This window comes from Monodelphis domestica, chromosome 1, assembly GCF_027887165.1.
Source record: "Monodelphis domestica isolate mMonDom1 chromosome 1, mMonDom1.pri, whole genome shotgun sequence".
Taxonomy (NCBI): Eukaryota; Metazoa; Chordata; class Mammalia; order Didelphimorphia; family Didelphidae; genus Monodelphis; species Monodelphis domestica.
Window position 1 is genome coordinate 602,980,752 of NC_077227.1, and position 27,085 is coordinate 603,007,836.

Below are 27,085 nucleotides of genomic sequence, written 5' to 3' on the forward strand. Positions count from 1 at the left end.
TTATTTAAGTTGTTTCTAAAATGGAAATAATAATACCTATGCTACCATCACAGGTTTGTGTTGAAAAATGTAAACCATAGTGTTTTATGTTAAGTATGAGCAATAATGACCACTACCACGAATTTGACAAAATCTAACAAATATACTTACTTGTGGAACATTGCTATCAACCCATTTGGAATTCGGTAAAATGTCATCCCATAAAATCAGGCACCGAGCAAGGGTCTTAAAAAAGAAAAGGGTGAGAATAAGTTCAAAGTTAATCAAATATGCAAAGTTTTGAAATCATTTATAAATAATTAAGAAGACATTCTGATATTCTCTCATAACCAATTCCTTTGATAAACTTCAGATCATTAGAGTTTGTGTATAAAATGTACCCCCAAAACCCCCTCTTGTTTGCCTCTTAGCTTTTGGGAATAGAGGAATAGTTATTTATTTGCAAAGTAAAAGCACTTCATAGATTAGCAATATGTTAGTGGCATGTATCTTAGGAATATAGGAATACATTTTAGTGCAACCTAGAGGATTAACTGCCAGGAAGCACACTGCCTTTATGATCCCTTTCTTCAGGTGGTGATAGAAATAGGGAATTTACAGACTCAAAACAATCTAATCCCCTTAATTCTATAGAGAAGGAAAGTTTCAGAGATGAAGTAGTTTGCCCAGGTTCACAGTGGGTAAAGGAAAGAGCCTTCTTACACAGTCTATTGCTTTTTCCACTACCCTATACTGCTCCCTCAGGAAAAGGTAGGGATGGGGTTTTAGAATAATAGGAGGGATACCTAGAATTTTATGTCTGGACCGTAAGAAAGGAAGATCCAAAAGAGATATATGAGAACTAGATTTACCAAAGACTAGATTTGGACATACTGTCTTATATACCAATTCCCTTTTCAGGCATATTTCAATATAAGTTTAGGAAAATTTTAATAACATACTCATCTAACCTGATGCCCTCCTTTCCCCCATTTAAGCTCAGAAACTCTTCTAAAAAGGCAGGTTTCATCAAAACTGGCTGGCAACTAATTCTTAAATGTCTTCAGGACTCATTTTTTAAACAGAAACAAGTAAGTCACATGACATTTTAAAACAATGTTTCCCATTAATGTAATGGACTAAAAATGAAAAACCAACATGCAGTAAAGGTTGCTCTATATAACTTGGAAAGTATAACAGTTATTCCAAATATTAGGTAATGAGATTACCAGCAAAAACAGATAAATCCCTTTTTACTATTGTAGCAGCTTTACATTGCCCATTGAAATGTTTTCAGGAAGAATGCACATGTTGAACATTGGAAGCAATGGTCATTGCCTCCATTAATACTTTAGATTAGAGTCCATACCCTAAGTAAAAGGAATTCAGGTTTCACAAAATCCAACAAATACATTGTATCAGGAGCTCGGAGCCAGTCAGCAATAGACCTATTTAAGCAGAATGACACCAGTAAGACAAACGACTGAATTAAATTATTAATCTCTAAAAGAAGCAACAAAATCAAGAATGTTAAATCAAAATATTTGTTTAATTATTTTGATAATTCTGTCACATTTTCATTTTTTTATTCTATCCTCCAATAGAATGAAAGGTCCTTGAAGTCAGTCTTTCATTTTTTCTTTGTATTCCCAGTACCTAGCTCAGTTTTTATCATTACCAGTTGACTCATTTATTATTATTGAGGGAAAAAGTCTCAGAACATTGAAAAAACCTCTTGAAATAAATAATCTTCTCATTTTTCCATTTAAGCTTATAATGACCTAATGATGTTGATTAAACTCATAGAAGAGACATTCTAATTTGTTTTCATTAAAGTGGCTAACATAAAAATATTATGTGCCCAATGTGTGAAGTTACTCCAAGACTAATTTTTATTTATAACACCAGCAAAGCTGAAATTCCCACAGTAAAGGAAACTCCTGCACTATGAGTATTTTCTGCAATGCATTTGATGAGCAACAACCACAGCAAAAAAAAAAAAGTACATTTTTTGGCTATCTATTGTGTGCAATGCAGAGTGCCAGTCAGTGAGAGCAATATAAACTTGAAGATATAGTCCCTGCTCTTGAGGAACTCATAACCAACAGAAGAAAGATGTTTTTCATTTGTGAAAGATCAGCACAAGTTTCATGGAGAAAATAGTATTTGAAATACACTTTAAAGGATGAGTTTGAAGACAGAAAAGAAGGTCCTCCAGGTAGAGGAATAGTATAAACAGTATTATCTAATAATAGTTTTTTCCTTGCTAAGTTAAAATAATAGTCATGTATTTGTATATGATGATTAAACAGAATTTAGAAATTCTTTAAAATAAATGACAAGTTGTTTTACTAATGATATAAACTATACAAGAACTGAAATTTTATAAACTTTAGAATCTGAAAATTTTTAGGAACTGGACACTGTCAGAGTTTTGTTATTAATATCCAAAGTTTATTACCCAGAGGTGAAATCTTTATACATGATATTATATTCTGGGTGTGGAGAATTAAGGATTCATCCATAGGACAAAAATTTAAAGAGCTTTCTTTTAGCTTTATGATTATAGTTATAAAAGTTTTTTCAAAGTTTTACTTAGGAAATTAAAACAAACAAATTTTTAAACATCAATACCTGTTATTAGTCTTTAGATAGATCATTGCCAAAGCTAGAGTTGCACCAGGACAAGTCACATCTACATTGATTGTATCACCTTCCTATCAAAAGATAATTTTTGAAGTTAATTTCAATTCGCATACATGACTTCTAAATTTATTTTCTGTTAAAAAAATTCTTATCTTGGATTTTGGTTGGAATTATCTATTTAATATATTCCCCAATTCATTCATGCTTTCATTCAAGAAATATTTACTTTCAATGACTCCTCCAATGATAACTTAATGGTAATGGTAACTTAAAGGTTAGTACTTACTGACAATTCAAAATACTTTACTTCATAGACTTACTTTAATTTGATAACTTGGAGATTTATGTTTCTCTCTATGCATTCCTGCTTGAAAGCGCCTGTGACCTCCAACCATGTACTGATAGAGCTGCTCAGGTACATTGAGATCAGACATGCCTATTAAGTTGCTACCATGCTTGAAAAAAAGAAAAAAAAGAGGTATTTTTAAACAAATATTATGTGATTAAAAGCTATGTCTATACCAATGAAAGAAATGAACTAAATATATCATTCTGCTATATGAATTGGACATTATATCCAAACACTTCAGGAATTACTCTACTTCAGACCTCTATACTGAAGACTCTCAACAATGATTTAGTACAAATGACACCCTAGTAACATGAATTCTCTATTTGCTGTTGTTAGTAATGTTTGATTCTTCATGACCCTATGGGCATGTGGACTCTCTTCTCTCCTCTCACAGTCTAGTGAAACTTAAGGATCCCAAGGTTTGCAAAATTATTTTTAAAAATCAAGTTTACAGACCTCAGGTCAAGAATCTTCCTTACAGCATTTCTAATATATAATAATCTAATATTTTTGGGAAGATCTCCCATTAAGAGGAAGAATTCACTGTAGCTCATTCCACTTTTGGTCTTCTGAGTCTACTTTACTGGTTCTTCATTCATGTCAAGCCTACTATCATAAGTATCCCCCAAGACTCTATTCTGGGCCCACTTCCTGTTTTTGCTCTATACTATCTTATGTGGTGATCCCATCATTGCCATGGGATCACATGTTTTTCTATGCAGATGATGCCCAGATTTACATATTCAGCACCCATCTCTCTGGTGAGCTCTAGTCTTCCACAAGTTCAGTTGATTTGCTAACTAAATTAACTTAAAACACACTCAAGCTGTTGATTTAGAAAGGTTTTTAAATGTTAAAAAAATCTAGTCAAATATAATCTCTGACTAGAAATGAGTGTGTTTCCAGAGCATGCAAGAATATCCCATTATTTTAGTCATGCCAAATATAATGAAGTTTCACTACAAAGCTCTGTTTTAGACCATGATAAAGAAATAGCCTTCAGAGTGGAAATGCCTTGTAACAAAATAATTTATTATTCTGGTTACTATACAGCAGGGATCTGGAATTTATCCACTTAACATTGTATTTTGCCCTGCAGCAAAAGTGGACTAATTATTTATGTATGTATAGAAACTTACATATACACACATACATATACATACTTGTGTGTGTATGTATATATATTATAGGTATATAGGTATATACAAGCAAATAAAACAAGCAAAGAGGAAGCTACTATATATCTGTGGCAATGAGCGCCAGATACTTTTAGCTCTTTCTGGTTCTCTACACTCCCCACTCCTCCCTCCATGACCAGTGAAAAGAGTTTCATGTCCAAGAGTTCATGAATTTCATTTCTAGTTTGGGGGTTTTGCCTTATACGCCCTGAGCCCTGACTATCCAACTCCCTTTTACTGTTCTCTTGTTCCAGGGATAAACACTAAATTTAAGTAAAGAAAAGAATCTTTAAGTCTGATATTTATTCCAAGAAATTCTTTAAAATACACAAATGAAGAGAGTTGAGAATTAAGCTCCTGCAATAAAATAGAGTGGGGTTCAAAGAAAGACTCAATAGCACAAACTATTGTTTTTTTTTTTGTTTTTTTTAACCCTTACCTTCCATCTTGGAAGCAATACTGTGTATTGGTTCCAAGCAGAAGAGTGGAAAGAGCTAGGCAATGGGAATTAAGTGACTTGCCCAGGGTCACACAGCTGGGAAGTGTCTGAGGCCAGATTTGAACCTAGGATCTCCCATCTCTAGGCCTGGCTCTCAATCCGCTGAGCTACCCAGCTGCCCCCCAAAGTATTGTTTTAATGTCAATTTCAGGGCAATGTGTTGAGAAGTAAGGAAAAATAGAGCTTACCCCTAAGCAAACCATGCCAAGTGCCAAACCAGCTGCTAAAGAATATGATTCCCTGTCGGTGCAATATTCCATTTCTGGACCTGGGGGACGCCCTTTAAAAAAATAACAAACAAGTCTCAAACAGCCCTTCTAATATCTTAATATTGTAAATAATTTTAAGGCATTCAATTTCTAAAATGAACAGAGAAGAGTAAATATTGCTGATGACTAATGTATGGATCTAATCAAAATTACTTGCCAGTAACTGGCAAGTGATGCTTTCCCTAGTCAGATTATTAGGGAATTAAAACTCTAAATGATCCTTTTAATTTGCAAATTTGGGCCACTTACAAACTCTGTCCCATGAAACCTTAAAGTCTGATGGGGTGGAAAAGTTAATGGGAAAAATTCAGTTCAATTAAAAATTCAGAAAGATACATTAGTTTTAAAGTGTCTTTAAAAACATTAAGTTTTTGTCCTCTATATTTTATTTAAATTAAGTCTTAAAGTATGTTTAAAACTATTTTTACTATCACATAGTAATATATCTCAAACACTGCATCTAGTTACATAGAACATTGACACTGCTTGTAGGAAAAAATCATTTACAGAAATAAGACAAATCTATTTATGGTGGTGAAAATTTAAAATTATTTTTAAAAAGTATTTTTAATTTTTGCAGGAAAAAATGTTTGCAGCTATATACTATTCTGTGCAGTGGCAATATTGAGAAATTCTTTTAAATTTTAAAATCAAGAAAATACAAATCAAAATAACTGATGAACATAGCAGTTCAAAAGTATCAATCAATTTTATCATACCCACTATGTGCTAGGCAGAGGACACAAGTACAAAGCATGAAACAATCTTTACTTACAATAAGTTTATATTCAATAATATGTAAAAATATGTACAATATAAATATAAGGTCAATAAATACAAATATTTATGAACTAGTTAAACAAAGTAGTTTGGGAGTGAGGCACTAGCCTCACCCTAAGATTAGGGAGATGGAGAAATCAGGAAAGGCTTCAAGAAAAAAGATAGTACCTGTGCTATATCTTAAAGGAAGAAAGAAACTCTATCAGGCAAAAGGTAAGAAGGAAATGCTGTTGCAATAATCTAGGCAAGAAGTGAGCAGGGTATAAACTAAGGTGGTAGCTATATGTGTGAAGAGAGAAAGAACAAGATTTGGCATCTATTTAGATTCTAAGAGTGAGTGAAAGGGAGAATGATATCAAGGCTGTGAGCCTGAGTAATTGGGAGGATGCTGGTACTCTGAATAACTTTAAATTATAATAATGGATGCTATGCTATCATATTTGCCTCTTTATAAAAGATATTACAGGTTAGTGGGGGAGGGGGAAGGAAGGAAAAAGGAACCATGATTTCATCTGATGATGAAATCCTGATGAGGAAATCTGTTTTACCCACCAATATAGGTCAGCAATTATTCTGCAATTTTATCTTACAGAGTTGACTAAGGCACTGAGGCACTGAGGGGTTAAGTAACTTGCTCTGGGTCATATATTCAGTTTTGTGTCAAGAGACAGAATTTGAATCCATGTCTCCCTGATTCTAAGGACAACTTTCCATCTACTATTTTACATTCCTTATATGTTAAAATAATCACAAGATTCAGCTGCTTTAGTCAAAGGAACACCTTGATATAGTCAGCAGCAATATACTTTGAGAGCAAGGGCTGTCTTTTGCCTTTTTTTTTTGCATCTCAGTACTAAGGATAAAAATAGGCATATAGACACTTAGTAAATGCTTGTTGACTATTTTTAGAATTAGAAAAACATTCTAAAACTATTTCATTCTCAAGTACACCTCTTATTTAGCTTTATTTTTCTAATCTTACCATCATTTTAATTTTGCTATATACAACATGAATATATTAATAAAGATCAGATAAGAACTCCCTTACCAATTTCAGCCAGCAGAACTTCTGCAGTATGCCTATGAGCTGTCCCTTGATAGACAAGGCCAATGCCTATCACTGCAGCCACTTGGACATTGTGAGGGACATCGAGTTCTGTTGAAGTTGGAGGTAAGAGAGCAGGTATATGGATGCTGAGAAGCCGAGTAATTGACATATCCATTGTGCCTAGCTTAGCAGCAGAAACACCAAGCAGCAATCCAATGCTTGTCATCTCATGGCCCTAAAACAGTTCATAATAAAAAAGAACTTATGAGGGAAAAAAAGACATAGCATTCACATAAACTCTAAGGATCGAGCAATACAATATCCTAGGATGACCCAGCTTGGCACAATGGATGCCAAAAGAATACAAATGCATGTTCATGTTTCTCTCTTTCAAATTCATATTCTCACCTTGGTCAAATAGTCATGTATATTAAGTGTAGCTAGCTTTGTTAGATGCCCATTCAAGCCTAAGGCCATAAGAAAGCCTGCATACTCATTGGCCAATTCTGCATTCTTTGGCTTGTTGTAGACAATCCAAGCGGAGTCAATCTGGGAAGCAGGTGCTATTTTTAACCCAGCAGCAACACCATTGTGAAAACTAGCCCAACATGCCATGTTGGGAGGCACATCAATATTTCCACTATTAAGGTCCACAGTTGTGTTCCTAGGAGGAGCACGTCCTATTCAACAAAATAAAATTTAATATTAAAAATGGACATAAAAAAATACTCAACACAAGCTAAATTTAGCTCCATCATAGTACAGACTTCTCTATGTTCTATATTACTAACGTTTTAATACCTAGATTCATGTTAAGGCTCTGTAAGCCCTCAAAAAATTAAAACATATCAAAATTAATTGACTTAATAATATAATATAATAATAAAATCAGGGCAAAGGGAGTTAAACTAAAAAGGCTCACTTCTTTTGAAACATAAGGAATATACGATTAATCCCAAATTTTTATGTGAATCTGGTCATGAATACTCTTATTCAAAAATCTGTGTAACCAAGGAATAATGTTTGAAATTGATCAAATAAAAAAATAATATCCAAAAAAAATCTGACCCTCAAGAGAGAGAGAGAGAGAGAGAGAGAGAGAGAGAGAGAGAGAGAGAGAGAGAGAGAGAGAGAGAGTATGTGTGTGTATACATGCTTTTAGACACTAGTAGACAAGAGCATTCACTAGGATTTTTGAGATTAGGTTATTCGCTGAATCTTAAGAGTCATTACAATGTTAGTGTTATGTAGTCCACTAACATCCTACTCTGATACCTCTCTTTGGTAAGCAGTAATCAATGATTCTAAAAGGATATGACGATGAAGCACAAAGTCTAGCTGAACCTTTAAAGGTAAATTTTTTCAAATCTGGGACTACTAATGATCTGTTTGTCATCAGAAGACCAATGATAAATTTCCATTTTTATTTCTTTAGATTCTTTAGATTAGAAGATCATGCTTCTACAACTAATAGTTTAACAATTATCCTCAAGAGCATGAATGAATAGTATTATATCTGGCTAAAGTAAAAGATAGTTAACATCACATAAACGTGATCAAGTTCAAAGAATGCTTGAAAACGAAAACTGTAATTGAGTGAAAAAAAAAAGAATGTTTTTGAAAATTGCCTTAATAATATCTCTCTAGGAGGTAGAAAGGTAGTAAAATGAATTAAATTATTATTTGACAACTATCAAATACTGTACTGATCTAATCAAACAATAATTTTCCTAATTAAGAATGAAAAGGTATGCCATTATACAATTACATAAGTTAAGCCTTTGGAAATAACATAAATATTTGATTTAAGATAACAAAGAAACTATTTTTCTTGAAATATTATCATTTATAGTTCTGGTTTTAAATCACTCCTAAAGAATGTTTTTACTCTACTGTAAAAAATAACCCTATAGAATTCTATAGATAAGTCTTTCATCATTATTATGAAATAGCATAAGTATCATAGAAGAAAAAGGATGCTTTAACCATTTTATAAATATTTTGATGTTGAATGGGTTTTTTGCATTTAAGTCATAATACTAAATAACACACAAAAGAGATGGACTTATATTCTCCTCTAATTTTTTTCATAACTTTATTTAATAATTCTAAAATTGTATTACATAAAATTGAAAATGTGAGTCATAAAAGGAAAAAATGAAAATGTTTGTTTCCAATCCGATTTATTCCAAAAGAATTCTTTTGAATATGTTTATTTATAATATTAGATCACTGTTTATTAGACCTACAACTTAAAGAATGTCAGAGTTGCAAGATACCTTAGTTGCAAGTGATATCACCTAATCCAATTATTTCTGATTAAGCATCTATTATGCTCCAAAGACAGATAGCAGTTATTTCCCTTTGCTTGATAAACTCTCATTCAGGGAAACAATTACTTTCCAAAGCAAGCCAACTCACTGTGAAACAGCTCTAATTATTAATAAGATTTCCCTTATATAAAAACTAGATGTATGTCTTTGCAACTTCTACCCTCTGCTCCTATTTCTGCCCTCTAAGCCTACAACATACCAGTTAGATTCAGTTTAGGAACAGGCAGTGGTTCTGTTGGAACTGGATGGTATGAAAACAAAGTAAACATTCCTCTCCCCAAGGGAAGTGCCATAGTTCGTTGACACAACTGAAGCAACCTATGATGAAAACAAAAAGTAGTGGTTGGTATTAAAAGTGAAAAATAAAATTATAAATCCCAGAAGGAGGGGCTATGATATAATAACCTAATTTTAGCTTACAATAGAGAGAGAATATTTTTTGGGGTTTACAAGATAATTAAATGCCCTACCAAAATACCCTCACTCTATGGTATGGTTAAGAGAATGGCCCATTTTTCTTCTGCTCACATCTAAACATAAAAAACACCTAATCTATGAACCAAATCAATCTCCAGTGTTCATACGGAAATAGATTTTAGTAGAATCTTCAAAATATACATTATAAGAGTCTTAACAATAAATATTATGTTTTCCCTTATTTCTCACATATGATGATGGTTCAAATACTCAGTTCAAATTCAACAAATGCCACACAGGGCCCTGAGAATACAAATAATAGAAAATACAAGCAGTTAAGGATTAGTTAAGGATGTAATTAGCAGAAGAGCAAACAAATAAATTAACTTCAAGGCTAAGGAGGAATATGAGATAAATACAAAGGTAAAGTGTAATGAAAAATATTAGGAATGATGTGTTTTAAGGCCTGTGCTTTAAAAATCCCAAATAATGGAAAGTTTTAGTTCCTCATTTTGAGGTTTGGATGAAGTTTTATTTTAGCTCCAAAGTAAAAGGAAAAGTGCTTTGGCAGGTCTCAATTTATGAATATTCTTTATTTGTAAAGGACCATCTTAGCAATGGAATTCACTACTACTACTGAAACTCTCCTTTATAACACAGTTAAGGACACCTAGAAATTCTGTCCCTTTGCTACTGAGGATTCCTGGGCCCTCTTGCTTCCTCCCCTTCTGGATTGGAACTCTACATAAAACCACTACTCTAACTTAGCAGAATACTTCCTTATGAGTACAGCATATTTGTAGCTTGCACTTTAAAAGATGGATATGACATGACTTTAAGAAACTTCAAACATTTGTAAATAGAAAGTTACAATGCTTTATGTGATAGGTAAAAGCTTATTCACAGAAAGGCATTGTTTTCTGTAAGTTTTATAACTAAGTTTACAGTGAGGTTTTTAAAATGCTTTTCTCTGAAGGCAATTAGCTTCAAGAAGAAGGAAAATTGTGTATTTTTGCCACAACATGTAGATTATAATTGAACATTTTTAATTATGGCCTCTTAATTTGGATATTATTTAATATTTTATCATTGCCTGCAATATATCCTGTCATGAATTATCATTCAGTGTATTTCAGACAAAAACTAGCCCTTTTTTAACATGTATTCATTTTCCTAATAATAAAATTTACAAGTTGTATGTAAAAAATAGGGAAAGGGAAAGCTACCCCTACTGCTAAAGCTACACTAGAGGAAAATGTGTTCTGAGTAACAGTAACTATGCTATGAAGAATAGTTATGTACTTTTAACATAGTTCAGCTACATCATACATAAAAGGAGCTTTTGTGAGCTATCAAAGAACCTTAACTTTTAAATCACTGTTTCTACAGTAAAATACATAAGTAAATTAATTAGAAATAAACTTTTAAAATATAACTTGTTCATAAATTGGACATTGTTTGTATATGTATTTTAGGAGACTAAAACCTGTTCTTCAAATAGAAATGAGATTCTGTTTTTCCTAAAAGAAAACATCTTAAGAATCCTATACTTCCTTATGCTACATGTTTTTTTCAGTTCATTTAGAGATTATATTCTGAAAATACCACGGGGTGGGCTTGAGATGCTCCCCAATCTGCAGGTGATATATATATATACACACACACACACACACACACACACACACACATTTTAGAGCTTTAATGAGTCTTTAAAAATCCTCTAATCTAATATTCTCACTTTATGAAGAAAGAAACAAAGCTGCAACTCTTCAGGATAATTTTCCACTCTCCTAATGTACCAGAAAAGGCTAGATGGAATGATGGCAATAATATAATTAAGAAGGGAGAAAGAATTAGAACAAACCTGGAAAAGGAAAAGAGATTAACCAATAAACATTGATTGAGTACCTACTATGTATTATAGTTTTACAAAAATGAGATGTAATTCTTTGTATTTACAAACATGCTGGAACTGTACTTTCTTTACAGTCACACCAGATGCACCTCAACATTTCCTACATTAAAGGACATCTCTTATAAGCGTTTATATAGAAGTGTCATATGAAATCAGAAGAAAGAGACATCCATAACTTGAGCATCCCGAACTTCTTGTCCTTATTTATCCCCCTGAAGTTGTCACTCTGTCTCCACTCCTCTTTCTTCCCAAAAATACATTCAGGGTTCTGTCTTACAAAACACCCTTCCCTTTTAGAGTTATGTTTAAAAAAAAAAAAGAACATCATGAAAGCTTTGGGTGAGCCACACTGGGGCTGTGTTGGACCAGTTAGTCAACCAGTATTTATTAAATACTACATATGTACTGAGTACTGTGCTAAGTGCTGGAGACACAAGGAAAGGTACCCCAAATCTTTCCAAAACAAAACAAAAAAGTCTCAGGAAATGGAAATATCAAGATGGAACATGATCAAAATGTCTGAGAACTGCTTTTTGTTTTGGGAACTTTTAAATCTGTATCACATTCACTTCTTAATCTATCCTTTCCCACCTGATTAGCCTTATCTTAAAACAATTCAGCAAAAGTGGAAAATCAGTTCTGTCTAAAAAAAATATGCCCCCTTTCTTGGTTATCTGTAAAATGGGCTGTATCTCTGTAGCTTTAGAGCAATCAGTATTTTGTTGTCCTGTTCAAACATCACGGAAAGTTTTCTTATATTATTTCCTGAAGATGTTTAAGGTTTTTGATTTATTAGTCTCACTTGGTGCCTCCTGAATCTTTTGGGAGACTTATGACCCTCAAGTTTACTTTGTACAAATCAATCATTTTTGCTTATATTTAATTCATTTGTTATTTTAAAATCACTACCTTTGGCTCTTTTTCTGTCCAGTTTTCTACTTCTTTATTGCTCAGTTCTAAATCTGTCACACATTATCTCACAACTTTTACTTCCCTGAAGATATCCTCCATTGTATGCTTGACATTTTCTACTTTGTTGTCTATCTCCTTTAGTTCTGCAGTGAGAGCTCTGATTGCTGACCTAATTTTCAATCATCAAGGATTTACTAATAATCTACTATGTGTCAGGCACTATGCTAGGCATTTCTGATACAAATACAAAAAAAAGAGAAGTTATTTTTTCTCTCTCAAAGAGCTTATTCTAACAGGGAAGACAAGTATGTTCCTAAGTACAAATGGAATAAATGTAGATAATAAGCACAAAATAGAAATACAAGGTAATTTGAGAAGGAAAGCTTTTAGATTTCATGGAGAAGGTGCAGTCTGATTTATGTCTTGAAGAGAAGGACTATGTGAGGCAGAGATAAGGAGGGAGTGCATTCCAACCATGAGGGTACAGTACAAAGCCATTGGAAAAAGGAAATGAAGATGAGTGAGAAACAGAGGTTTAGCTACCACAGAAAGTGGGATGGAAAATAATGTCCAATAAGGTTGCAGAGAAAGCTGGAATAGAAAAGGTTTTTAGAAGATAAATGAAGGAATTTCTATTTTATCCTCAAGGCAAGAGAAAACAACTGGAGTTGATTAAGTATGGAAATCACAAGAGTCAAATTTAAGATAGACTGGAGAGAAACATAAGGCAAGGAAGCAAGTAAGGATGTTATAACAACCCAGGAAGGAGACAATAAGGACCTAAAATAAGGAGATATCTCTGAGAGGAGAGAAAAGGGAAAGAGAAATTGTGGAGATAGAAATAATAAAATTTGACAGCTATAGAAATATATGAAATAAGAGAGTAATAAGTCTAAGGAATATCAAAATGACAAACCTGGAAGACTGCTGGTGCCTTTGACAGAAATAGGGAAGTTTAGACAAGAGGAGAATTTAGAGAAAAGAAAGTTCTATTTTGGAAATGTTGAGCTTCAGACATCTCCAGAATATGCAGTTTAAAATGTCCTATCGGATACTAGTGATGTGGTGCTGAGGCTCAAGAGAAGGTACTAGACCAAGATCTAGAAATCAGTGAATAATCCACATAAAGATGAAATATAAATTCATGGAACCTGGTACAGTGACCAAAAGAGTTTTAAAGTTTTGCTTCTTCTTTTAAAAGTTTTATTTCTGTTTTGAACAATTGTAGAGGGTTTTTTTTTTTTTTGCTACTGCTCTATGGTCTTTGGGGAATCCACAAAACTTACATTGATTACAAACTGGTGATTCATTTTCCTTCATAGTATAATACTTAATCATATACTGGGCTCTCATCAAATTTTTATCTCCCGGACTCTTTCTTCTTTTTGTGGTAACTTTTCTACCCATTCTTGGCAAACACTCTCTTTCACAGCTGCAGAGACCCCTAAAACTTGGCCTTAGACTGCCAGCCCCTTTATGTTGCAGGAATGGGAAACTGACTGGTTCTCTGACCAAAGTGAACTGTGTAGGAAGAAGATTGATGCCAGACCCAAAAGCCCTAAGTGCTTACTCTCAAGCTGACAATGCACAGCTGCTACCTTTCTCCTCCTGTTGTAAGACTTCTTTTACATATGTCTTCTACACTTCATGATGTGCCTATGCTGGAAGTTGGAGTGGGGTTTACATTGGATAAATACTAGAAAGAACGACCAGGGATCCTTACAGTCTGACCTTAAAGCATAAGCTTTCCACACCCCAGTGCTTGGGGATAGAATGTTAATAAGAACTTTAAGTAGTTTTAATTGTGTATAAATTTATTTCAGAAGGCTTTTATTTTGTGAGTTGTTTGTCTTATTTTGTGGTGTTACCTTTATTCTCTATACTCAGTATGTATGTACTTTGTTGAGATTTTTAGGTTGTAATTGTTTGCAAAAAACAAACATTTTGCCATCTTGCTGAAGATATGATCTTGAATTTATTTCTATCTTGACATTTTTTAAAAAAACAATGTTGCTTAGGGCAACATTATACCATCTGGTACAGCAAGTACTCAAAAAGTATATACTAAAGGAAATTTATCAATGTTTAAATACCATAAATAGGTACAAAAGTCAAGTGTGTATATGTGTGCTTATATTTACTTGTAAGTCAAATAACCAAAAGGGAAGTATGGAATTCAGCTTTTCAAAAGTAAACTCTCCTGTACTTCAAAAGGAACAAGATTCTCAGAAACATTTCAATAAATAAAAAAATTTTTAATATGTCTATGGTGTACTAAGATTAGAAGAACTTCTAAAAAAATAATTTTTAAAAATAATCTCATTAAATTTGTGAAAATAAAAAATTTGCATGTTCCAAGCTAAAAAAGATTTACAGTTCAAACTCAGATTTAACAGGCTGATAGAATACTGCTGAGCTCACTTGCCTGTTTTCTTTTTCTTCAATGTATTCATGGTCATTAACTTCTGGCATCTGAACTACATTGACTCGGACAGGATGAGCACTTTGGAGAAGTCTTCTGACCTCCTGGACCCTTAAATCTTCACTCCATATCAGTGACATAACTTCCTGATTCATATCATTCATGCCATCATCTTCCTCCTCTGCTTCAGTTCCTGAAGGCACATCTGATGAGAGCACCTGCGCAACAGACTTAAATGAAACAATACAATGTGAAAGTTAGTCAATAAGTATTTACTGAACATTCTAGGTACAGAAGCCCTGTATACTGTGAAACCTAAAAACTACTCAGACTGTACTTTAGAAAGAGTTGATTTAGCTATTTCCTTATTGTAACAAAGGAGATACTTGGTCTAACAAGAATCAGGAATGTTTTAGGAACTTTACATTACTCTACCCATACTTAGACATACTTTACGGGAAGATAAAGTTGTAAACTCCTGATTGAATAATCAAGGTATTTAACGCATACCTTATAGTGAAGCTAAAACTTAAGCTAAGTCTATTTTTAGATCTAATACAAAAAGGTGTTAAGTACCTATAAAGGTTAAATTAATCACAAAAAGGTCAAGTAACTCACAAAAGGTAAGCTAAACAAAGAAGTGTGAAGTACTCAGAAGATATAATCTAACCAGAGAAGGTGAGAACTAAAGAGTAGTGAGAATTAAGAATGGGCAGCCCTGGAAAAAAGCATCTACTGTGATTGGTAGGCATGAAAATTTAGGGGAGTTGACATGAGAGAAAATTTCTTTAAAAGGAAGGGGTAGAAAGTCAGGAAAAAATTGAATTCTGTTCAGAATTGTTAGATTTTAAATGGGTGAGGTCTTAAACTGTAGTGAGTTAAAATGGTGGAAGATATAAATTATGATAGATATAAGAGAAGGTGAGTAAATTTGACCACAGAAAATATGTTTCACTACAGTGTCTTGGTTTTTAAATCAAATATAAGGTGGTAGCTAGGGAAACATTCCCAATTATTCAAATACCCAAGTCAACTGGGTTTTATAGAGATTTTTAATTAATAATATAATGAGGAATTAGAGAAAGAGAGAAAGAGTAGGAAAGGAATAATTATGAAGGGCCTCAAGCCAATATGGCCTAGACCTGAGTCTTAAGAGAGAGAATCAGTCAGTCAGTCTTTTAACACTCACCACAAGGTCTGCTTAAACAAGGATTCTAGTGACACCAGGCCAGCTCCATCTCAGCTGACTTCACCAGAGAGAGCTCCAGCGAGACTTCCTTAGAGATTGTCCTCCAAGAGCTTCCCTTCTCCAGAGCTTCTCTCAAGAGATTCCTCCCAAGCGATCCTCATCAGAGATCCTCCAAAAGGATTTCTCCAAAAGGATATATCCTCAAGAGATTCTGCTTTTTCTTATATAGGGGTTTTTCTCCAATGTCACTTCCCCTAAGTCCCTACATCTACCAATCACTGTAGACGCTTTCCAAAGGACTGCCCATCTGAATTCCTGCTAAGTCGACCAATCTCCTCAGTAAGTCTGAATCAGAAAAAATGCTGCTGTGTAGACCAAATCTCCTCAGTAAGTCTGAACTAGAGAAAACACAGCTGAGTCAACTAATCTCATCAAGAGAAAACTTGCCTGACCCTTTTAGGTACCTAGCATCAATTCTAAAAACAGGCCTGGCTCAAAGAACTCCTTGCCTTATTATAAGCTTGGGTCCAAGTACTTTCTTTGTTTAGCAAGGAGTTTTCTCTCCTAAAGCAGTCTTAAGTACAGGTAGAGTAGGGGTCCTCCCATAGCAAGGAGTTTTTTCCCCTAAAGCAGTCTTAAGTACGGTTGGAGTAGAGGTCCTCCCATTTCTGATCCTGGCGAGTTCTCACATCAAAATGGGGAATGTTTCTCAGTAGGGAATTTGTTCCAATTAAGAATTCCCTGATGGGGAAATTTTTAACATTCACAAGTCTGAGAGATTTCAAGATTTACAGAATTGAGTTAGATTCTGAACTCATTTCAAGAGATTCAGTGGAGGACTGGAACCCAATTTGGAGACGGTCTCGGGGTCTCTCTCTCTCTTAATTAAAATCACCATAATTCCCAGCTGACTTTGGTATTTTATTATTTGGGAATCATCCCTGGTGACCAATTATTTAGATTTAAGTGAAAACGCCAAAATTATCTTTACAATACATAAGCAAAAGAGGCAAAGAGTGCTTTTAGAAGTATGTTTCTCTCTACCCACACGAGGAGACAATCCCAGATGTGGCTTCCATCATTGCTCACCAAGACTCTGCAATACTCCTCTAGCCAATTTCCCTGCCTTGAGTCTCTCCTCATTCTAATCCATCCTCCACTCATCTGTCAAAGTAATTTTCTTCAATCAAAGGTCTGACTATGTCATTGCTATGTCAGTAGATTCCAGTAGCTCCCTATAAACTCCAGGATTTAATATAAAACTCCCTATTTGGTTTTTAAAACCCTTCACTCTCTGGCCTCCTCCTACCTTCGCAGTTCTCACTTCCGTACCACCCACCCCTCCTGCTATTCGTCACACACTACATTTCATCTCCTGCCTACCTGGTTTCTATCCCAGGATCATGCTTCCTCCAGGATAAATTCATCATAGAAATCTCATCATACAGAGACTTTCACTTTGGTACTCAACATTTCTCAATACTATCAGCTGTCTCTCCCCTTGATTGGAAGGTTAGAAGGCAGAGTAAAAACCTCCCCCCAGAACTCCTTTTATAGAGAGCTCAGCATTTATAATCTCTTCATTCCCTGCCACTGTTTAATTTTGATTCCATAAGACCATCAAATCACAGCTCTAGGTATGCTCTGGCACAGTTCCTCCCTCTTTTCTGCTTCCTTTTGTTTACTGTCTTCCCTCACTAAATTAAAAGCTCCTTGAAGGCAAGGACTGCCTTTCTAGGAGGCAACTAGAAGATGGCTCAATGGATAGAGTTCTGGGAATCAGTAAGATCCAAGTTCAAATATGGCCTCAGACTTAACTGTGTGATCCTGGAGAAGTCACTTAACCTCTGGTTGCTTTAATATACTGGAAATGGCAAAACCACTCCAATATCTTTGCCAAGGAAATTCCTCACAGTATTTGTATGATATGGTCCATAGGGTCACAAAGAGTCAGACAACTAAACTAAACATTTTTCTTTTTCTTATTTGTATTCCCAGTATGAAGGATGAAGAAAAATGAGAACTATCTCACTGGAAAAATAAACCTGGAAAACAGATCCAGGAAAGATAATTTAAGAATTATTGGACTACTTGAAATCCATTATAAAATCATTCTTGTTTTCTGGCTGGCTATCATTCTAATTCACCACTACTTTACAAAGTTTCCCACTTTTATAGTTGAAAATGAAGGTAGAAGTGAAGTGTTGGTGTTCATTATCCTCAAATGACCTTCTTGATAAAGTCAAAAGAAATAGAATAAAGCTGGTTATTATAATGAATAATTTTCATTGGTGGTATAGATAAAATAATCTCCATAATTAACCTCAGAGGTTCAAAAACTAGCCTATGAGAGATCCCTAGGGGGACTCCATGAAGTGAACTGTAGTAAACTGTTACTTCTTACTTCTTTTTATATCCTTTCCCTCTACCCTATGAAAGATGCTGAAAGTATCATAATGTAACCTAGTAGAGTAATATTAAAAAGCCAGTTTAAAAAACCTTATTTTTTAAAAAATAACTATCACTAAACAGGATATCCCTTAAAAACTATAATAATGGAGCATGATAAAGGCAACATTAAATTTTATGTTTACAGAAGAATGTTACTAATTTTAAATTTAATCTTCCAAAAAATTGGAAAATGAGAGGATGCCCTTCTATTGGGGAATAGCTAAACAAATTGTGGTATATGTTGGTGATGGAATACTACTGTGCCCAAAGGAATAATAAACTGGAGGAATTTCATGTGAACTGGAATGACCTCCAGGAATTGATGCAGAGTGAAAGAAATAGGAGAACATTGTATACAGAGACGGATACACTGTGGTACAATCGAATGTAATGGACTTCCCTATTAGTAGAAATGCAATGATCCAGGACAATTTTGAGGGATTTATGAGAAAGAACATTATCCACATTCAGAGAAAGAACTGTGGGAGAAGGAACACAGAAGAAAAACAACTGCTTGATCACATGGGTCAATGGGGATATCAATAATGTGGAAATAGATCTTGATCAATAAAAACCCAGTGGAATTGTGCGTCAGCTACGGGAGGAGGTGGGAATGAGGGAAGGAACATGATTCTTGTAACCAGGGGAAAATGTTCTAAATTGACTAATTAAATAATTTTTTTTTAAAAAATACATAAATAAAAAACAAACAAAACAAATAAATCGATTTAATCTGCCAAAGAAAATAAAATCTAAAGCATTATATGAAATAATTTCGTAAGCTAGTACATGGGGAAATTCCCCCAAGAAAAATTGCTGCTGCTTAAAAAATTAATTATATTTTTATAATTAAGCAAACCATTCTATCTCTCTAGATCTCTTTTTTATATTTATACATTATTTTGTATTAATGCATTGTTATTGATTTTCACTAGTAATTATATTGAGTCCTGGCAAGATATGAGGCACTCAGTTAAGTTTTGAATAAATGCTTTTCATTCATTTAACCAACCACTGTATAACTGAAAATCTGTTATCCTAAAGAAAAGAACTACATTTCTCAGGAGCCCATTGACTTTCTGTCATTATGTACTTCTTATAAATAGGGGATATTAGGAGGGGATGTGGAAGGTCCCAACTCTTTACCTCCTGTCCCAAGCTTGGTGGTGGTAAGGGAGGTGTTTGAACTGGCTGATCAGCTATGGGCACGTGGTCTTTATTTTGTATCTTCTTTATTCCTGGATTTCTAATGACCATTAATAAATCTCTTAAAATATACTGTTTTTATTAGGGATTTAATTTTAACAGTTGGTGACCAAAAGGGACAAGAAACTCAAAATTTTTTTAAGATAGCCTAGATAATTTTTTTAAGCCACATTTCTCCTGCCAAGGCTTTTTGCCCACCCTACCCACCCTCACGAACTCCAACTCTCTTTGGAGCTGCTACGTTTTTCTTTTCCTACTTTTTGTCCGGTTGGTTGCTCTCCCTAATGGCCAGACTATTTTTAGCTGGGGGACTAGATAAATCGCTTCTCTTGCACAACTGCTTGAGTCCTTCATTCTTCGTTCCCTCCTTCATTCCTCCTCATTGCTGACTCTGGTGTTGCTGATACTGCTTCCTCCAGCCCCTGACCCCATCTGGCCTCCAGTCCCAGGCCCCCAGTAGCTCTGCTCCTCGGCCTCCGAAGGGACCCTGACCCCTACTGCTGTTGCTGATTGCTGTCACCAAGAAGTTAGGAGTCAAGTCAGATGGTAAAAAAACTGGGGTGTTCTTTCCTTAGGCAACAATTAGCCCCCACATGGCAGGATACCTCAGGAGAGGGGGAATAAGAAGGAAGAGACTCTTCCAAACAGGATGTTGATTATAAGCCTGGCATATTCTATGAAAGAGCAGTGCATTGCCTATTTCAAACAGCTTCTACCATTCATGAGTGAACTGATCCTTTTACTTTACTTAACTGAGATTCAGGGGAGAAATTTATCTCCCTACAACTCTTTCCCATTTGGGCCTGCCCAGTTTGAGATACCTAAAACCCATGCTCTCCCTCGCTATAGGAGATTCCACAGTGCTGACAATAGGGATCTAAAATTTCAAAAAAGGAACTTTAAAGGGTCTAGGGGTGAAATTTTAAGCTTTTCCATAGTCCATTTTTTTTAAAAATGAAAGTCTCTTTACCTTATTGTATTTTGCTGATTGTTTTAAGATTTAATTTTGTTGTTTTAAATTCATATATTAATGTATTCAATACTATTCTGTTACACTGAATCAGTTTAACCTACTGTGTTTTAACTATTAGATATATTCTGTTACCTTTCCCCTATAACCATACTGAACAAAATATTGTAAAGCCCATAAACAGCTTTTGTTTCCATTTTGCATTTGTTAAGTGTCACATAGATGATGGATGAACTCAACCTGGCTAACAACCTTTGGAGAATTTGAGCTAAGAATTTAAATGGTAATTCTAAGGGATCCTCAGAAATAATTTTAACTAATTAGTGGTTTCTGAATGGATGATTTTTAAAATATTTATATTATAAAGAATATTGTATTAAAGGTAGAAAAACAAAGAAATGTTCCTACCAAGGTGTTTCTACAAAGCAGGAAGCCAAAAAGAGCTTCTGAAAATTCTTCAGTTTAATTTACTTCCACCAGAACAATCTAGATTTCTTGGGGATGTTCTAGACCCAGTTAAGCTTTACTTTGTTTAAAAACGTATTTGCCAAGGTTGAAAGATTTGCTACAACTGTAAAAATTGTGACAAGTATCCATTTTCTTTAAATGTCATATAGCAGACTGATGTAAAATATGATACTGGGTTTGTTTGCTATTGTAATTAATTGGGTTATTGTGAATTTTGTGGACTTTGGAACTCCTTTGAATGTGCACTATCTACTGTATTACTGTTTTATTCTGAAAAACGTTTGTACTCACACAGTGGTTAAGTTAAAAAGGAAATGGATCTCATTTTTTTGGTGAGAATATTTTTCTTCAACTTTTTTTTTATATTGCAGTAATTTAAAATACATTTGCTATAATGTCAATGCAAACCCAAAAAGCTTTAGACTATAAAAATGATGCCACTGATTGTTTAAAAAAAATTATGGGACTTTGCTTATGATTCTGTCTGATTCTAGGACAAGAGAATACAGAAAGAGCCACTGCACAGTGCCAATTGAGCACAAGGTCAAAGAGATCAACCAATCCTGATGGGATTGATGAAAATTTTGAGCCATGACAAGAGGACTTGAACTTGTTTGGGGTTTGAAGTTGTGGCTTTTTAACATGTGTTAAAGGCAGGTCTTCCTTGTCCCACATTCTACCAAGTATCTCAAATTTGGCTCCTAGCCGGATCCTATAATCTAGTTCCTTTTCTGTTTTTCATGGTGTGGCAAACTTTCTACAGTCCTGGCTACTGATTGGGTAAATACATAATTGCTTAAATCATTTTAATTGGGCCCTGATTCAAAGACTTGTTATAGATTTATTTTTCCCTTAATTAGAATTTTTACACGTAAGAATTTGAAAGTCTATATTTCTTCCAGAAATTATCTTTTTTTATTTGGATTTTTTTGATGTTTTTGATTTCTCTTGCCAATTGATCCATACACCTCATAACTCAGTCATGCATTGCTAAGTGATCCCTGTGTTTTTGAAAACACCCTCTTCCAGAGGGAATGTATAATTATTCAAATCGCAAAGTTTAAATTCTTTTTGGGAGTAATTTTAGGTTAAGAAACATGATACCTCTCCGAATCCAGAAAGGGAACTGTTTGGAGAAGTCACCATGAAGATGCCTCCACAGACCACAGGCTGCACCAGAAGATCCAGAGTGAACTTTGGGATGTGATGATTTGAACTGTTTGGGGTTGAATGCATTTGTTTTGTATATATACTCTTATGCTGAAGGGGACTGCTCCCAACTGGCTTTTTGTCAATGCACCTAGCAATCATTGGTTTTGTTCTCTTTTCCTCTTATCCTTAAATTATTGTAATTTCAAAGTTGGTTATGTTTACAAGATGCAATGGAGAGACTAGTCTTCCACAGATCTCAGGGGAGAATGTATAATTGAAAATCTGTTACCCTAAAAAAAGAACTACATTTCCCAAGAGCCTACTGACTTCCTGTAGATAAGGGATATTAGAGGGGAATGTGGAAGGTCCCAGCTCTTTATTTCCTGTCCCAAGCTTGGTGGTGGTAAGGCAGGTTTTTGAACTAGCTAATCAGCCATGGGCACATGGTCTTTATTTTGTATCTTCTTTATTCCTGGATTTCTAATGATCATTAATAAACCTTCATATAATATATTTTTTATTATTGAAACTTTAACTTTTATAAAACAGGAAGTACAAATTAAGCTGAGTTGAGCTTCAAGAAAAAGTATGGGTACTAATCAATCAAAAAGCTATGAAGCACTAACTGTGTGCCAAGTATCATGCTAAGCATTGAGGATACAAAGAAAGGTAACAACTGTTAGCCCTTCTACTCAGCTAGTATACCTTTAAAAACTTAGGGTCATCTCCATTTTACAACAGGATATCTATCTGTGTGGAACTGTAATGGAAGTTAATAGGTTATAAAAGGAAGAAAAAATACACAAATGCATGAAATGAATAAAGGATATCAGAAAGGGAAATAGAGGAAAGGAATATAGACAGTTCTGGCTTTATGCAAATTGGACTTTACATAAAGAATTCTGAAAGAAGTTTGCATTAAAAAAACCCTACATTAACTTTACTGTATAGTACTGCACTATCTGCTTGGTGCTCTGGAGCCTACCACTCTACCAGCAAAAAATAAAAAATAAAAATAATAAACTCTCCAAGTGAAAGAAGAAAGGAGGCAGAAAGAAATCTCCAAGGGAACAAGGACATGGCTTGAGACCCTAGGAGCCAAGAGAGGAAATCTTTGCTCCACTCCACCATGTGTCCAGCCCTTCCAAGCTTGGGTGCCTCATGTCTGCCACCAGCCCCTGCATGTTGCCCATCTTCTTCTGTTTGTGTCCATCTCTAGCCTCCATGTGTCTGCATGCTCTCCAAGATCTTCCTCTCCACACACACTAGACCCCCTTCCTATCTTCCTCCCTCCCTCGCTTTCCCACATCCAAGGGCAAATTCACACTAGTAAAAATCACTTTACATAGAAGTCTGCAAAATGGTCCGCTTATATAAAGTGAAAATATTGGTAGCTGAAGTTCCCTTTTTAAAGTATAAAAGTATTGTAAATCTAAGTTGATTTTTTATTTTATTAAAGTTTAGAAAAACTATATACAAATAAAAATATGAAAGATAAATGACTGAGCTTCTACAAATGAAGTTCTTGGACTAGAATGTATAAGGATATAAATATAAAAGGAGAGAACATCTGTCTTTGGGAATTATGAAATTGGGGGATTTAGTGAGAGGAGAAGGAAGCAAAGGAATATAGATGTGAGACATGTTTACAAATGAGTAGAATATAAAGTAGAATATGAAAATGTCTAAGAGAGAGATAAAATGCTATGGAAATTCAAAAGAATTAGAGATCACTTCAGGAAATTTCAAAAGGTAAAAGCTATTATGTTGATGGGTAGTGAGCAAAGCCATGGAAGAAAAAAAAAACCTTATGTTTGAGGGATGGCAAATAGAGGGAACTTAAGTTAGGGAAAGGGAGAAATAAGGTGAGAAAAATTAGAAAAGGAGGTACTGTCAGTCCATAGATATTCTTTAAGTTACAAGCATTGAACTAAAGCACTGAAGATTTAAAGACAGGCAAAGACTATCTCTGGTTTCAAGAGGTCTGGCAAAAAGCATTGTCCTCAGAGCTGCAAGATCCACATGACACTTGTGTCCTAGATGACCTTAGGCAAGTTCTTTGGCCACCAGAGACCAAAGTCCCCTCATGTGCAAAATGAAGGTGTTGGACCAGTCTCAGAGGACTCTTTCAGCTTTCCATCTATATGCTAAGATCTTATGCAACCTCTGACAAGTCACTGTCCTCTGACAAGTCACTGAACCTATTCTCTGAGCCATTTTCCCCCCAAATGAGAGAGAGAGTAAGAGATCTCTTAAACTCTTTCAAGCCTTAATATCCTATGATTCTATACTATACTCTGCAGCTCTGCTGACCTCACTGCTGACTCAAGAACAAAGAAAGTCTAATAGCTCTAATTTTCCTTATTGGGCCTACAATTCTCCATTCAAATTCAACAAATATTAACGTATACTTTTTTATTCAATTTGCTAATAAAATAGGAAATTTGTTCTTTCTATGATACAGATAATAATACTAAGTAGTTATTTAAAATGTATGTAATAAAACCATGACTAGAAGGGAGACAAACTGAAGGGAAAAATTATAGCAAATATCTCTGACAAAAGTCTCACTTCTCAAAAATACAGAGAACATAAGTCAAATTTATAAGAATGCAAAGAATTCCCCAGTTGATAAATGGTCAAAGAATAAGCAATTCTCAGATGAAAAAATGAAAACTATCTATAGTCATATGAAAAAAATGTTCCAAATTACTATTGATTAGAGAAAAGTAAATTAAAACTACTCTAAGATTCCATCTCACACCTATCAGGTTGAGCTAATATGACCAAAAACAGAAAATGAATAATGTTGGAGAGGATACAAGAAAATTGAGATGCTAATACACTGCTGGTAGAAGTGTAAACTGATACAAATCTGTGTGAATTTAATATGAATTGCACCTTTCTTTCCTTTTCAAAAAGGAAAGTTTTGAGAATCCACTTCAGTCTCAGCTTCACCCTTTGATTGCACATGCATGTGTACTATAAGATGTCAGAAACTTTGTGGCTCCTTGGCTATTCAGAAGATGCCTTGCCTCTTTGGTCTCTAACCCATACTGAGGTCAAGTAGTAATGTCACCAGGGTTATAATTTAGGAATCAAGGAAGCAGTAAGCCTCTCAGTCTGGGGACTTGTTTGGTGGGGCAGTTTGCACTGAGTCTAGTGTAGGCTAGGAAGCAGACGAAATGAACCAAGATACAAGGTAAACAGTGAACTCAGATTACCTGGGCCCAGTCATGTGAGTATGTGCCTTTTCCCTATCTAACTCATTTTCGCTACATAATAAATAGTTGTAAATTAACATTAAAGTCTCCAGAAAATTTTAATCCTAAAAAACCATTTTGGAGAGTATTCTGGAACCATGCCCAATGCCCATAAAAAACTGCATACCCTTTGATCCAGCAATACCATTACTAGATCTGTACCCAAAGTGATCAAAGATAGGTAAAAAAGAACCTACTTATACAAAACTATTCATAAAAGCTCTTTTGAGGTGCCAAGGAACTGGAAACTAAGGATATGTCCATCACCGGGAGAATGGCTGAGAAAGTTGTGATATAAATGGTTATATTGGATTGTGCCATAAGAAATGACAAATAGGATAGGATGAATTCAGAAAAATCTGACAAGATTTACATGAACTGATACAAAGTGAAGTGAGCAGAACCAGGAGAGCACAGTGTACAGTAACAGAAATATGGTATGATGACCAACTGTGAAGGACTAAACTATTACTAACAATGAAAGATTCTAAGATAACCCCAAGGGACTCATGACAAAAAAAAAATGCCATCCAGAGCCAAAGAAAGAACTGTTAAAAGCTGATTGCAGATCAAAGCATTCCATTTTTCACTTTATTTCCTTCATGAGTTTTTTCTTGTATGTGAGATATGTGCCTTTTTTTCATGGCAGGAATCTGGAAATATCTACTGCATGACAGCACTGGTATGACCTATAATCAGACTATAACTATATCAGAAAGGGGGAAGGAAGAGAAAAGGAGGGAGAGGAAGAGGGAGAGGGAAAGGGATGAAGGGGGGAAAGAGAGGGAAAGTGGGAGAGAAAGAGTCTAAGTTGCAAAATGTCAAATAATTTTTAAAAATTATTCTTACATGCAATTGAAAAAAATTTTTAATTTAAAAAAGTAAAATAAAATGTAAGTTATTTTTAAATTATAAAATTGTGTGAAATCTTTATATATAACAAACTAGCAATTCAATAAGTTCATAACCAAATTTTGAATACAGTAGAGAAAAATACAACTATTATAAGTTCTGAAAATATTTGCTTCCTTTTTTGTGAAGAAACCGTTATACTCACAGATTTCCCTTTTGGTAAGTTCCCTTCACAGGCTTGTTTGGAAAGATCCTGACGTCCAATCAAGAGGCAGACAGCTTCTGGCCAATCTGAAGCCGGCTGTTCTCGGCAGTGATAAATTGCATCTCTGATAGGAAGTGCAACTCCAAAGGGGAGAGACTCCAAGTCTCTTAAGGTAAAGCCTTATGGAGATGGAAAAAGAAAATAACACCTTCAGTAAAACATAAAACCTAATATTGTATCTCAGCCTGTTCTCAAGAAGACTTTTCAAAACATACTCCAGAACATCTCTCACAGAAAGATAAAATATTGGCATTTCTTCATATGGACAGAGCTAAAATGGTTGTTATCTTTCTCTTGACTGGACATTCTGTATGACTATTATGTTTTGGTGGGGGTGGGGGGTGGGGAAGGCATGAGAATGTAGTAAGATAAATAATGATATAGAAATAGTGGTGTGAGTTTCAGGAGATACCAAATTAATTTCAGAAAGACAAAAAGGTAGTTGTTTTTAAACTTAAACATTTCTTGTATTGTATTAATTCCAATTAATATACTTTTTTGTTTCCTACATAGTTCTCT

At 34.5% G+C, this 27,085-nt stretch overlaps 1 protein-coding gene across 3 annotated transcripts in view; it reads right to left on the minus strand.

Annotated features, from left to right (window-relative positions):
- The window catches only part of ANAPC1 (anaphase promoting complex subunit 1), a 130,116-nt gene that overhangs the window by 46,995 nt on the left and 56,036 nt on the right, over window positions 1-27,085 (minus strand). For all 3 annotated transcript variants that reach the window (XM_007476582.3, XM_016425864.2, XM_016425877.2), the window contains 10 exons: window positions 26,507-26,685; window positions 14,754-14,980; window positions 9,284-9,402; window positions 7,160-7,431; window positions 6,752-6,986; window positions 4,843-4,934; window positions 2,946-3,080; window positions 2,614-2,696; window positions 1,349-1,427; window positions 151-225 (listed from right to left, as the gene is read on the minus strand). In XM_007476582.3, coding sequence (XP_007476644.2) covers window positions 151-225; window positions 1,349-1,427; window positions 2,614-2,696; window positions 2,946-3,080; window positions 4,843-4,934; window positions 6,752-6,986; window positions 7,160-7,431; window positions 9,284-9,402; window positions 14,754-14,980; window positions 26,507-26,685 — 1,496 coding nt within the window. The remainder of the gene's footprint in view (window positions 1-150; window positions 226-1,348; window positions 1,428-2,613; window positions 2,697-2,945; window positions 3,081-4,842; window positions 4,935-6,751; window positions 6,987-7,159; window positions 7,432-9,283; window positions 9,403-14,753; window positions 14,981-26,506; window positions 26,686-27,085) is intronic.